We start from the raw sequence: 12,844 nt of genomic DNA, 5'->3' as shown, positions 1-12,844 counted from the left end.
ACGCTAGGCAGGAAGCTATTTAGGTTACAGAAACTGCCGGGGGCGGGGGGGGGGGGGCGGATTTCTGAATCCATGGCCTGAGCTGTCCAAGTAGATAAATACATTTCTGAAGGCAAACGGACATGGCCGGCCCTGACCTGTGTTTTGTGTGGGTGGGTGGAGAGAACACAGGCTTCGGGCCATTCTCCTCTCAACATGAGATTTCTTTTTTGATTCTCCCCTCCCCTCCCCTGCCCACCCATTTTTGGGGAAGAGAGCTGGCCTTGCAGTAGTGAGCATAAAGTGTCCCCTTTGCTAAGCAGGGTCTGGCATGGTTAGCATTTGGATGGGTGACCACCTGCAAGCGCTGTCTGCTGTAAGATATTCCCCCGAGGGGATGGGGCTGAAGCTCAGGGATAGAGCACCTGAGGTCCCACGTTTCAATCCCCGGCAGCATCTCCAGGTAGGGCTGAGAAAGATTCCTGCCTGCAACCTTGGGGAAGCTGCTGCCAGTCTGGGTAGACAACAGCGAGCAAGATGGACCGAGGGTTTGACACAGTAGACGGCAACTTCCTCTGTAAATGCAATGAGGTTTACTTCTGAGTAAACATGCAGAGGAGTAAACATGTAAATAGTCCAGCAGAGTGTTTATTGGCTAACAACTTAAGAAGATTGGATAAACCCATGGAAGATGAGAGGGCCATCAGCAGCTGTTTATGATTATTACAAATATGTATAGACCATTCTTCCAACAAGAATTTTTCACTGTATGTCTCTAAACCATGGGTTCTCAATCTTAGTCCCCAGATGCTGTTAACCTTCAGAGCAGCCCTGTATCATTTCCTCCCACGATAGTGGGATGGGCGGGGGGTAGGCAGCCTTGTGGCGCTGTGGCTAAGGCGAGATTTGAAAGGGGAACCTTCCCAGCTTGGACTTGGTCACCAGCGGCAAAGAGGAGAGAAAGGGCTTCAGGGCAGGGATTCCCGACCAGTTGTTCCCTCTCACAGAGGATTCCCAGATGTTGTGGACTACAACTCCCAGAATTCCCCCAAGCAAAAGCCATTGCAGCGGGGGATTCTGGGAGTTGTTGTCAACAACATCTGGGAATCCTTGTGAGGGGGAACACTGTTCTAGGCCACTCTCAGCCCCAGCAAGGTAGAAACGTGCACCAAAAGGGCTGCAAAAACACCCCGCCAGGGTGGAGACTCCTCTTTTATCTGGATACCAAACGGACATCACTCAAGAGGCCCTCCTTAGAATGGAGGGAAGCACCGAGCAGATCAGCTGTCTTCCAGCAACGGTCTCCTGCAGCTATCGCCTCCATCTGTTCAAAAAGAAGACAAAAAAGGCAGAAAGGTATTTTGCCTTGCCGCACACACAGAGTGGGCCCACCTGAACCCCAACCCTGTGAGGCAGGCAAATTGGGGTCTCAGCTTAAGCTAGGGATACCCAAGGCACGGCCGAGTGGAGTAGAGCTCTGAGCCCGAGTTGGAGCGGCCCGGAAGAACACAATGATATCCCGCATTCCGACCCAACAGACCGAGCAAAATCACTTACATCCGTAGACATTTATCCTTCCCTCCGCTTGCGACTCTCTGACCATCGGGACTCCAGTCTACTGCAAATACCTGCGAACAGAACGTCAAGACGCATCAGCAGCTGCCGTCGGAGGCTGGAGTTAGCTTAGCCTGAACACCTGGTGAGCTTCCTTACCAAAAAATAAAAACAAAATCAGGATTTTACCAGATGCACACGTTCACTTCTCTCTTGAAGACTAGAAACCTAGATTTCCCTTAAAAGCAACCGAAACACAGAGGTTCTCAGGGTGCCAGATTCCACACCCAATCCTGCATCCAGGGTTTGGGTTTGTGGGCTACAGACAGCAGTCTGATCACAGACCCCTGGGTTAAGCTGGTATAGAAAACTATGCCAACGTATACTATATTCCATTGATAATGGTGTGGAGATTTCAGCTCTGGTCTTTTCTCCTTTCTGAAAGCCACCATGAGGTTGTATAATTTGGTGGTGGTTAAAAATAAATATGCAACAAATCAATAAATGTTGCTTTTGAACTTGGCGAGTGGCTGTAGCCTCGTGGTGGAACATCTGCTTTGCAGAAGGTGCTAAGTTTAATCCCCAACGTTTCTGGTAGGACTGAGAAAGACCTACTTGGAAACGTTGGGGATTGAACTTAGCACCTTCTGCATGCTGGGTGTCCTGCTCAGGGCTGTGGGCAACCACCACTAGCAAGCGGGTTTGAAGATCTCTGCCCATCTGAAACCAGCCTTGCCAACTTCAGGGGGATGGCACAGGGACGGACGAGCAGCATCTATGGCCGCTTTGGGGGCGGTCAAAAGGGGTCTGCCACCCTCAACCGGCCTGTTGAAAGCAGCCGGCCGAGTGGCTGAACTGGGCCTTACCTCGTCTGCGTGGCCGGGCAGGTCGACAGCCAGCTTCCGTGTCTTGGTGTCCCAGACCTTGAGGGTGCTATCGCTGCTGCCGCTCACCAGCAGGCGGCTGTCAGCTGACCAGGCAATCTGGTACACAGCAGAGACATGTCCCCTCAAGGAGGCCAGGTACCTGGGAGAAACGGTAGAAGCACGCACCTGAAATGACCAGACAGCTGTGACGCTAGGAACGGAGGAAGATGCCGTAGATCACTGATGGTCTAAGGCAGACCCTTGGTCCATCTAGCTCAGTATTGTCTACCCAGACTGGCAGCAGCTTCTCCAAGGTTGCAGGCAGGAGTCTCTCTCAGCCTGATCTTGGGAGATGCTGCCAGGGAGGGAACTTGGAGCCTAGATGCTCTCCCCAGAGTGGCTCCATCCCCTAAAAGGGGAATCTCTTCCAGTGCTCACACTTCTAGTCTCCCATTCAAATGCAAACTAGGGTGGACCCTGCTTAGCTAAGAGGACAAGTCATGCTTGCTACCACAAGACCAGCTCTCCTCCCATGGCCCACCCTTCCGTGCCCTGAAGACAAGGACCTTTGTCCCAAGGCTTAACCCCTAAGTCCTCCCACAAACCCATCAATGGCTGCCTATTTATCTTGCTTGGCCATTTATACCCCGCCTTTCCATTATAAAGCTAAGACCCAAGGCAGTCCATTTTCAGTTTCCTCAGTGCACCCTCCTTCATGAGGACATGAAACCTGCTTGTAAATCAAGATTTTAAAAACAACGACCACTAAGACTCAACTCAAGTCTAAACTTACGTCCCGGTCCGGCCGTCCCACAGTTTAATGGACTTGTCAAAAGAAGCACTGGCGATGATGCGTGTGTCTGGTGAGAAGAGGACCTGGTTGATCAGTGCCTGGTGGCCTGTCATTCTCCCCAGTGACTTTTTGTCCTCTGCGGGCACCCATAGAAAGAGCGTGAAGTCATCCGACCCAGAGACAAGCCTTTCTGGCCCTTGACCCTATGGGAAGAGAAGCCAAGTCACCTTCCATCACTGTGCCCACATGAGGAATGGGGTTTTGGAACAGCCTTGTCTTCTGGCCCCAACACTGCCTTCGGATGCCTCGGACATCTTACTTAGATACTTGGTGCACCATCTGACATTTGGAACCCATTGCCACAAGGTGCAGGAATGTGACCACTGGTTCCCAAGCTAAATTGAGGGCATTCCACATTTTTTAAAAGTCACAGGTACTTCCAAAAGGGTCTTCTTTAGCTGAACCAGGATCATCCACCCAGTGAGCTTCAGTTTGATGAAATCCAGTTCATCCACATTACTGGTCCACATGAGTTATTATTACTATTCCTAGCACACCTGCCCACCGGTGCTGCCTCTAAGAGGGAGCACACCTGCTAACTGGGCAAAGAGGCACCTTTTACCGTGGTGATTCTCTTTATTTAGCAGGGGGAGAGTAACTGGCCCAATCCACCCCCAGCACAGAACTTCCAGTGACTGTTGCTGGTGTCTATCTTGTGTTTATTTTTCAGATTGTGAGCCCTTTGGGGACAGGGAGCCATCTTATTTATTTATTATTTCTCTGTGTAAACCGCCCTAAGCCATTTTTGGAAGGGCGGTATAGAAATCAAATAAATAAATAAGCAAATAAATAAATAAATAAAAATAAGAAGAGGGATTCTCAGATGTTGCGGACTACAACTCCCATAATCCCCATGCAAAAAGCCATTGCAGCTGAGGATTCTGGGAGCTGTAGTCAACAACATCTGGGAACCCCTCTTAGAGGGAACACTAAAGTTGTGCCCGATCCTTGCCCACCCAGGCAAGAGATCATTGAGGGAGGCAGAAGTGCAAACTTACCCTGACTTGATTATATCTCTGCAGTGCTCTCTCTTTGATCTCTGCTACTGTGAGGTAAGCCAACAAAAAGAGGTTGTTTTATTTATTTATCTAAACATATACCTTGCCTTTCCTACAAATGCCAACCAACGCAGGTTGCAATATAACATATAAATTGCAGTTAGGACCCATCTTCCTTCTATCAGGGATTCCCTGACATGGTGGACTACAACTCCCAGAATCCCCATCTGCGATGGCTTTTGCTTGAGGATTCTGGGAGTTGTAGTCCACCACATCTGGGAATCCCTGTTAGAGGGAACACTGGTTAGGACCTCAAGGTGGCTAGAGAAATCACAGAGGAGATGCCCCTGTTATTGCAAGTACCAGCACAGTAAGAACTTGGGGTGCTCAGCATGTACACTGGCAGTCTGCACCAGGAAAGACTGAATCCTGCCAACTGGTGTGCCATAGGCTAATTGGCCTGCTTTGCATAATTTATTCTACAAGTCCAAAAGCGATACATAGGGTCACTGGAACCCCACCTTCTCAACACTCAAAATAAGGGTTTTCATGCAGTCTCTTTAGAAACATAGGCAGCTGCCATATACTGAGTCAGACCCTTGGTCCACCTAGCTCAGGATTGTCTACCCAGACTGGCAGCGGCTTCTCCCAGGTTGCAGGCAAGAGTCTCTCCCAGCCCTATCTTGGAGATGCCGCCAGGGAGGGAACTTGGAACCTTCTGCTTGCAAGCAGGCAGGTGCTCTTCCCAGAGTGGCGGCTCCATCCTCTGAGGGGAATATCTTACAGTGCTCACATGTGGTCTCCCATTCAAATGAAAACCAGGGCAGACCCTGCTTAGCAAAGGTGACAATTCAAGCTTGAAAGCAGATCATCCTGGAGATAATCTCTCGATGTGGCCGCTAAGAGTCGCCACCAACTTGACGGCACTTAATTAATCAATCAACCAATCATCACAAGACCAGCTCTCCTCTTCTTTAAATATCCACTGGGAGACTGCAGAAGAGGCACTTGTTGCAGTGTGAGAGCAAGGCGGCCACTTTGAAAATGCCAGCTGGATTTTTCCAAATATATGTTTTAAATCTGCTTCCCAGTTAACGAGGGGCAATTTTTCGGCCAACCCAAAGGCTTTTAGCAAAGTAATCGAGTGGATTAGTCGATTGACAGTGCCGTCCCATTCATGTTAACTCCAAAGCAAGCTCTATTGCGCTCCAAAGGGGCTTACTCCCAAGGAAGTGCCTTTAGGGCTGCAGTCTTAATGTAGCAGCCCTGATAGAAACCTTCTCCCTGAGATTACAGGAGACACTGCCTGTGCGTGCTCTCAAGCTGGCAAAGAACAGCTTGAGGGCTAAAAGCTGGCGTTTTCCAAGTCCCCTGCTCAAATGCTAGCATCTGCAGTCGTGTGGTGTGACCGTGGAGCTGCAGGCCACACGCAAACACACCGCCAAGAACAGGCAGTCACTATGTGGGCTCCTAAAACAAGCAGGGTGTCAGGAGAAACCTCTGGACATCCTCTCCCCAATAGCAGAAGGGAACTGCTGATAGATCTGCAAGAGCAATCACAGTAGGAGAGGCAGAGGCCGAGAGGGACAGACGCAGCAACAAGGGACAAAAGACGCTCTTACAGGATCCGCTCACGTCCTGGGGGTTGATGGAAGCCTCCGCTGGCTCAAAAGCCCCCGTGCGGAGCACATAGTCTGTGCTGAGGGCCATGGTGTTCACCCAGTGGGCATGGCCTTGAAGGGTGCGGCAGAGAATCCCCTGAGAGCAAAAAGAGAAAAACAAATATTTGGTTTTATTTAAATAGCTTTTAACACTCAAGATGTGTCAGGAGGCGTCTTTGTGCAAATCGGATACTTTCCCACTGAGCTACAGCCCGTCGCAACCACAGCACGCCTGCCACCTTATTGCACTTACGTCTTGGGCCCGCCAGACCTTGATGGTCCGATCCTGTGAGGAGGAGAACAGCAGCCCATCTCCACCCCACTTGATGCAAGTCACGGACTGGGTGTGGCCTGTCAGGATCTTGTCACAGCGGCCTGCAACTGTATCCCAGATGCGAACGCTGCTGTCCTTGGAGGAGCTGGCCAGGTAGCGACACTCCGGGTTCCTGAGGAGGAAGTTGGAATCATGGAAATAGGGCTGTGTGCTCTGGGCTGACAGTGTTCAGGCCACCCTCAATCTGTGACAAAGCAAACTGGGTTCTCAGCACTGTGCAAACGATTCTAATGGAACCAGTGCGTCTAATGTCTTGTTTTGAATAATGTATTCTGCCTTTAAAAAATGAAACAGAACCATTTTGAATCATTTGTTCTGGTTTCGCTTGTCATAGAGAGGGCCACACCAACCACTGAGGCTTCACCCCTGGGAAATCTGCCACAAACCCCAGATCATTCGAGATTTTAGCAGGAACCACCCACTTTCAAGCACATCTTTGCAGACCTAAGGACTAGAAACATGACTTCTTTAAAAACACCCGAAAGCCGAGATTGTGAAGATGACTTCCTACTACATTCCAGGCTTGTCCTGAACTGCGACAGATGCACAACCCACAAACCAGACCAAAAAATCTAATGAGTCCAGTGCCCCATTTCCCAAAGCGGCCACCCAGATGCTGTTTCTATCCCGCCTCTCCTCCCAGGGGGAGTACCAGTGTTCCCTCTAAGTGGAATTCCCAGATGTTGTGGACTACAACTCCCAGAATCCCCAAGCAAAAGCCGCTGCAGCTGAGGATTCTGGGAGTTGTAGTCTACAACATCTGGGAATCCCTGTTAAGAGGAAACACGGGGAGCACATGGCTATTCCTCTCTTCCACAACAACCCTGTGAGATAGGTTGGGCTGAGAGGGTGGGTTGGGGCACTTAAGATGTGAACTTGCTGGCTGAGTGGGATCTGGACTTAAGCCTCCCCAACCACATCACACACACACACATACACACACACCCCTCAAACGGAAGTTGGGTTGATTTATATCCACCCTGGAAAAGGCAAAGAGGTGTCGGGAAATCCAGGACAGGCAGACTCACAAATGCAGCGGTTCCCAGCAGAGGGAAGTGATCCACTTGGAGTGTCCCACGAGCACCCGGCCAATCTGATTCCCCGTGGCGGGGTCCCAGAGAAATATCTGCACAAAGCATAAGTAAGGCACATGGTTATTGCCAGCACAGCCAGCCCAGTCCGGCAAGGACTGCAGCAGGATATTTCTGTGCCAACCGGGTCTCTGTCAGAGGCGGGGCCTTGAAGCCAAGCTGAAGGGAGTCTCCCCTACCTGGCTGTTCTTGCATCCGGAGGCCAGTTTCTTGCCGTCAGGAGACCAAGCGATGCTGAGCACCCAGTGCCGGTGACCTAGGATTACACAACAGACAGGCTGGGGTGAGGAAAACCAGCCCTGGCTGCCAGCGTGAGGGGCGTGCACCAACCAGGACAGCTCCCAGAATGCCCGTCTCCCCAGGCCAGCCTCTAGTCCAGACTCACCCTTGGCGGTGAACTGCGGGGTCTCCGTGCTGAGATCCCAGAAGCGCACTGTTGTGTCTCCGGAGCCGCTGGCGAGGTATCTGAGGGGAGGGAGACAAGCTGGGAACATCTGCCACCAGATGTGGCATCTTGGAAAAAGCTCAGCTCTGATTCTTTTAATTGCTACTTTTCCTGACGGATGGGGACAAGAGGAAAAAGAGAGTCCCCCGCACAAACCCCGAGGACTAGAAACACTTTAAAAAAATGTTAACTGGTTCCCACGATGGCAGGGGGAGAGCCATCAGCTCAGACACACCAGCTGGCCTTTCTCCTCCTCCTCCCTTTTCATAGGCGCCCTTATACAAAACTGTGGTGCGGCCACACCTGGAATACTGCATACAATTCTGGTCACCACATTAATCATGCATGGTGTGGAGAAAGTGGATAGAGAGAAATTCTGCTCCCTCCCACAGAACACTAGAACCAGGGGCCATCCCATAAAATTGATTGCCAGGAAATCTAGGACCAACAAACGGAAGTCTTTTTTCACACAATGTTTCCATCGACTTGTGGAATTCTCTGCCACAAGATGTGGTGACAGCCAACAACCTGGATGGCTTGAAGAGGGGTTTGGATCCCTTCATGGAGAAGAGGCCTATCAATGGCTACTAGTCGGAGGGCTACAGGCCACCTCCAGCCTCAGAGGCAGGATGCCTCTGAATCCCAATTGCAGGGGAGTCACAGCAGCAGGAGAGAGGGCCTGCCCCTTTCAACTCCTGCCTGTAGGCTTCCAGCAGCATCTGGTGGGCCACTGTGTGAAACAGGATGCTGGACTAGACGGGCCTGATCCGGCAGGGCTGTTCTTCTCTTCCACATGCAAAGCAGATGCTCTTTCCCTGAGCGATGGCCTTTCCCCACGTCCAATCCCTCCCTCCCTTCCTCCCAATGGGCCATTCTGCTGCCCTCCGCCATCCCAGCGGAGCCCCCACTTACTTCCCCGTCGGGCTGAAGGCGACGGAGATGACAGCCTCACTGTGGCCCTCCAGGGAACTGGTGCAGCGCGCCACGGCCCGCACCTTGAACACGGCTTGCGGCTGGTACACAATCTCCACCACCCGCTCCGTCTCCAGGGCCTGCCCGGCCAGCGTCGTCTCCAGGGAGGTGACGATTTCGGAGTCTTGTACGTAGAAGGCCAAGGGCAGTGGCTCCTCCTTCAGACATAGAGAGATTTGGGGTAGAGTGTAGCTTTTAAATATATACTAGCTGATCCGGCGTAGAGCACCTGTGCCCCTACTCGCCGCTGCCTTCTCCAACCCCACCCCTTCCGCCGCCGCTTTTTTGCCTGCCCCCCCACCCGTCGTCTTCTCCTTGTTCCCCGCCCACCTCCCACCCCATCTCCTTCTTTTGTGCTGCCCGCTCCGTTTTCTGGCTGCCCGCCTGCCAGTCACGGCCGTTCGGCTGCCACCTGCCGCCGTTTTCTTTGGCGGGCGACCACCACCGCCACCATATTCTTTCTCTGGCTCCGTGGCTATCTGGCAGCTCTCTGAACTCTCGCGAGAGCTGCAAGGCATGGGATTCGCTCTGGGTGCGGCTTAGAGAACCCCATCCTCCTGATGGCGCAGCAGGAAATGACTTGGCTCGGTTCTCGGATGAAAACCAAGCCTTCAGGTGTTATGTCACTAGGTTCTGTGCAGCAGCATGCAAGCTCCGACGGACCCTGACTGCCAATCCATAATTTGTGATTTTAACTACTGAACAATTTATTTGGATATGTCTTTTTAAATATTTCTATCATGTATACTATCTTAGTTGCCTTTATTTTATGGTCATATATATATTTATACAGTTACTATAATAGAAATAGAATCATTTTATCCCTCTCATTTTTAGTATTTTCTAGTTCTTTTAGTATATACGCACTTTTATCTACTTGTAAAACACAGTCATCTTTATTATTAGTCCTTCTATGATATGCATCATTATATACTTTTTATGTAGCAGATTTTAAAATCCCATGATCTATTTGAGCTAGCCACCTTACTATTTTAATTAGATGTTCCATGCTTTCTTTTAGTCTATATATATTTTAGCTACTTGGTTTGTACTCTGTAGTATATTTTAAATATTTTGTATTTTTAGATCCTCCTCTCTGTAGTTTTCATTGTAATAACAATCTCAATGATACATGCAACGTTCTTTCTCACAATCCATTTATATTGTTACATATGTACATAATATTTATTCGGTCCTTGACCAGCAGTCTATTTATATTATATTACTATATTATAACCTGTGCTGGTCTTAGAACGTAATAAAGATTGATTGACTTGCTTAGGGAGCAAGAGGTTGCCAGTTCGAATCCCCACTGGTGTGTGGGGCAGCAGGGATATAGGAAGATGCTGAAAGGCATCATTTCATACTGTGCGGGAGGAGGCAATGGTCAACCCCACCTCTATTCTACTAAAGAAAAACCACAGGGCTCTGTGGGCGTCAGGAGTCAACACCAACTCGACAGCACACTTCATTCATTCATTCATTCAATTTCTATACTTTGTGTCTTAGAGAAATAAATATAAAGCAGATAAGGAAGGACCCAGGCCTGTCCCACACCCAGTCATCGTTGGGACCTCAGGCCAACCTCTCATCTATAGCTTCATTGGAAGCTGTAGGCTTCCAGCGGCATCTGGTGGGCCACTGTGTGGAACAGGATGCTGGACTAGATGGGCTTCCTTGGGCCCGATCGGGCAGGGCTGTTCTTATTCACTGACATGCTGGATCGGTGGCAGAAGTGAGAGAAGAAAGGCTCAGCCACCTCTGATCTCCACAGCCCCACAGTTGGGAAGCTGCCTCCCCCCCCACCGCCCGACCCAGGACCCTTCCTGCCTTTTTCGGGGGGAAGCCGCTCATCCTCAGGCCACTTGGGCCCTCTAACCCTGAGGGCTGCCCCAGGAGGAGGCCAACCCCACATGGCTACCTTTGCCAGGAGGGCGTTGCAGACCAGCTGCAGCTTCTCGGGTGTGATGTCGAGGGGGACATCAAAGGGGGAGCCCAGGACCTCGCCGGCCTCATCTTTGAACTGGATCAGGAGCCGCTTCACATCCACCGTCATTCTGAAGACGCCTTCTTCTTTGGGGACAATGAATGAAAGAGGACAAATCAAATGGGGGGTATCTCGGCATCCACAAAGCTCCACTTCTGTGCCCTCTCCCACTCCCCTTGATCAAAACAGGAAAATCCCTTCCGGGCCCACCCTGCAAGAGAGCCAGCACCAGGGGGGCTCTCCATTCCCCCCCCTCAGAATAATGGCTTGTAATTCTCCTCAAGGGCAGAAGACCCTCTTGGAGGAGGAGGGCGCCTTAGCCCTAGACCACGGCACCCAAGGAAAGCCCCCTGTATCCAACAGACCCCTAGCAGTTCAAGCTTGTCTGCTGGAGGATCCCTGGAAGCCTAGGGGTCCACTGCTGCCCCCCCCATAAAGCATTCATCTTGTCTCCAGGACCTCCTCCATCGCCCCCAGGAGCAGGGAGAGCAGGAGTTCGTCTTCACTGCTTCTGGCCTAGAAAAACTTTTAAAAGGCAGCCTTTAAAAATCACCCCCAGGACTTCATTTTTCAGAGATCTAAAGAGAACAACCCCAGGTGAATAATCCAGGAAATATCCTGTAGGTTCTTCTCTTTTCTTGAAAGCCAAATTAACCACTCTCGGTCAATTTCAGTAGAATGATATTGAACTCTCCCCCCCCCTTTCCCTTTTGCTTTTCGTGCAACTCTGTACAATGAAACTATTCAAGAGAATATGAGAGGAGAGCTGGTCTTGTGGTCACAAGCATGACTTGTCCCCTCTAGCTGAGCAGGGTCCACCCTAGTTGCATATGAATGGGAGACTTGATGTGTGAGCTCTGGAAGATATTCCCTTTAGGGGATGGAGCTGCTCTGGGGAGAGCAGGTTTCAGGTTCCCTCCCTGGCAGCATCTCCAAGATCGGGCTGAGAGAGACTCCTGCCTGCAACCTGGGAGAAGCCGCTACCAGACTGGGTAGACAATCCTGAGCGAGATGGACCAAGGTTCTGACTCAGTCGACAGGGCTTCCTAGGTTCCAGAGGTGTGTTCACCTGGCTGCTCCTTGCGGGGGGAAGGAGGCCAGCTCGAGCACTTGCTTGGGACGAGCGCCAGCCTGGGCTCCCAGCTCCGGCATCACCTCCCTTTGCAGCCAGTAGCCTCTCCTTTGAGCTCTCTTGCCTGGCTACAGCCACCACCCCCTAATTCCAGAAGGGCCCATTTCTCTCTATTTATGAACTTGCGCCTCCCCACCTCCCCCGACCTGGGACAAGCCTTCCCACGCACACAAGCCCCGGGATCTTTGCGACCCCCAATCCCGGGGCCAAGCTTTCGCTCTGCCCCAATGCTTCCTCCCACCCCCTTGCAGGCACACAGAGAACGCCAGCCTTACCAGCCCCCTAAAAAGCAGCAGATCCCCACAGGCAACTCCTCCACTTCCCCAGCCTCTCGTCTCTGTCTGCTTCTGGCCTGCACGTGGGGAGGGAGCTCATGCGTCATCACCCTGCGCGCCTGGAGGCGCCTGCCTCTGACGACGGCACCCCGCTGTTTCCCCCTGCTGGCCGAAACGGGGAAGAGCAAAAAGTCTGCCCGTGCCTCTCTACTTTCTTTATGGCACGAATGAACAGGGGAAGCTGCCGAATCTAGGCTTATTGCTCATTCTGGCTGGAGCTCCTGCCAGGTTTTATTATTCCACCAGATACTGCTCACCAGATCGAGCCCTTGAAATGTCTACGATTTTATAGTTGTCACCTGGAGATGGGAGGCCAGTCCTACCTTGCTGCGGTGGGTGGTTTCTGAGCTGGACTACAACTCCTAACATCCCTGGTCACGATTTATTTGCAGGTGGTGGTTAGGGGAGCTGTAGTCCAACAAGAACTAGATCGCTCCAGATTGGCTGTTTTCTCAACGCAAGGGTGCACAAGCTGACAGCTTCAAGCAAAATCAGTTTGCACCTCCTCCCAGGCTCTCTCTTCCTCTTTCCCCACCTCCCAGGGATGTTTTCTGGGCAATGCTGAGGAGCAAAAGATCTGTTAGCAGCGTCTAAAGTTCCTCAGCCGGATACCCAGGAATTACTCTTCAGGACTGCT

At 51.3% G+C, this 12,844-nt stretch overlaps 1 protein-coding gene across 3 annotated transcripts; it reads right to left on the bottom strand.

Annotated features, from left to right (window-relative positions):
* Positions 1–609: 609 nt before the first annotated feature.
* NLE1 (notchless homolog 1) lies at positions 610–12,285 on the bottom strand. Of its 3 annotated transcripts, none has more exons than XM_053274730.1 (13): positions 12,148–12,285; positions 10,675–10,826; positions 8,694–8,911; positions 7,722–7,801; positions 7,516–7,592; positions 7,274–7,371; positions 6,165–6,357; positions 5,873–6,008; positions 4,251–4,297; positions 3,193–3,395; positions 2,400–2,559; positions 1,537–1,607; positions 610–1,303 (listed from the first exon to the last, which is right to left on the bottom strand). In XM_053274730.1, exons 2-13 carry the CDS (start codon positions 10,807–10,809, stop codon positions 1,291–1,293), a joined length of 1,431 nt encoding a protein of 476 aa, XP_053130705.1. In that variant the 5' UTR covers positions 10,810–10,826; positions 12,148–12,285; the 3' UTR covers positions 610–1,290. The 3 variants fall into 3 exon arrangements, with proteins under 3 accessions (XP_053130705.1, XP_053130706.1, XP_053130707.1); XM_053274731.1 differs by having other exon boundaries at positions 10,675–10,823; XM_053274732.1 differs by lacking the exon at positions 610–1,303 and having other exon boundaries at positions 1,575–1,687.
* Positions 12,286–12,844: the final 559 nt, after the last annotated feature.

The sequence above is a fragment of the Hemicordylus capensis genome, chromosome 12, assembly GCF_027244095.1.
Source record: "Hemicordylus capensis ecotype Gifberg chromosome 12, rHemCap1.1.pri, whole genome shotgun sequence".
Taxonomy (NCBI): Eukaryota; Metazoa; Chordata; class Lepidosauria; order Squamata; family Cordylidae; genus Hemicordylus; species Hemicordylus capensis.
The sequence above is the reverse complement of the archived record's forward strand: the minus strand, read 5'-3'. Positions and strand labels throughout refer to the sequence as shown.

Bases quoted from the DNA above. Each gene is read 5' to 3' on its own strand.
- NLE1 (XM_053274730.1), bottom strand. From the start codon at position 10,809: ATGACGGTGGATGTGAAGCGGCTCCTGATCCAGTTCAAAGATGAGGCC. The intron at 8,912-10,674 runs GTAGCCATGTGG...CTATGTCTGAAG, and splicing joins GCAACGCCCTCCTGGCAAAG to GAGGAGCCACTGCCCTTGGC. The intron at 7,372-7,515 runs GTAGGGGAGACT...TGCTTTGTGCAG, and splicing joins CCGGATGCAAGAACAGCCAG to ATATTTCTCTGGGACCCCGC.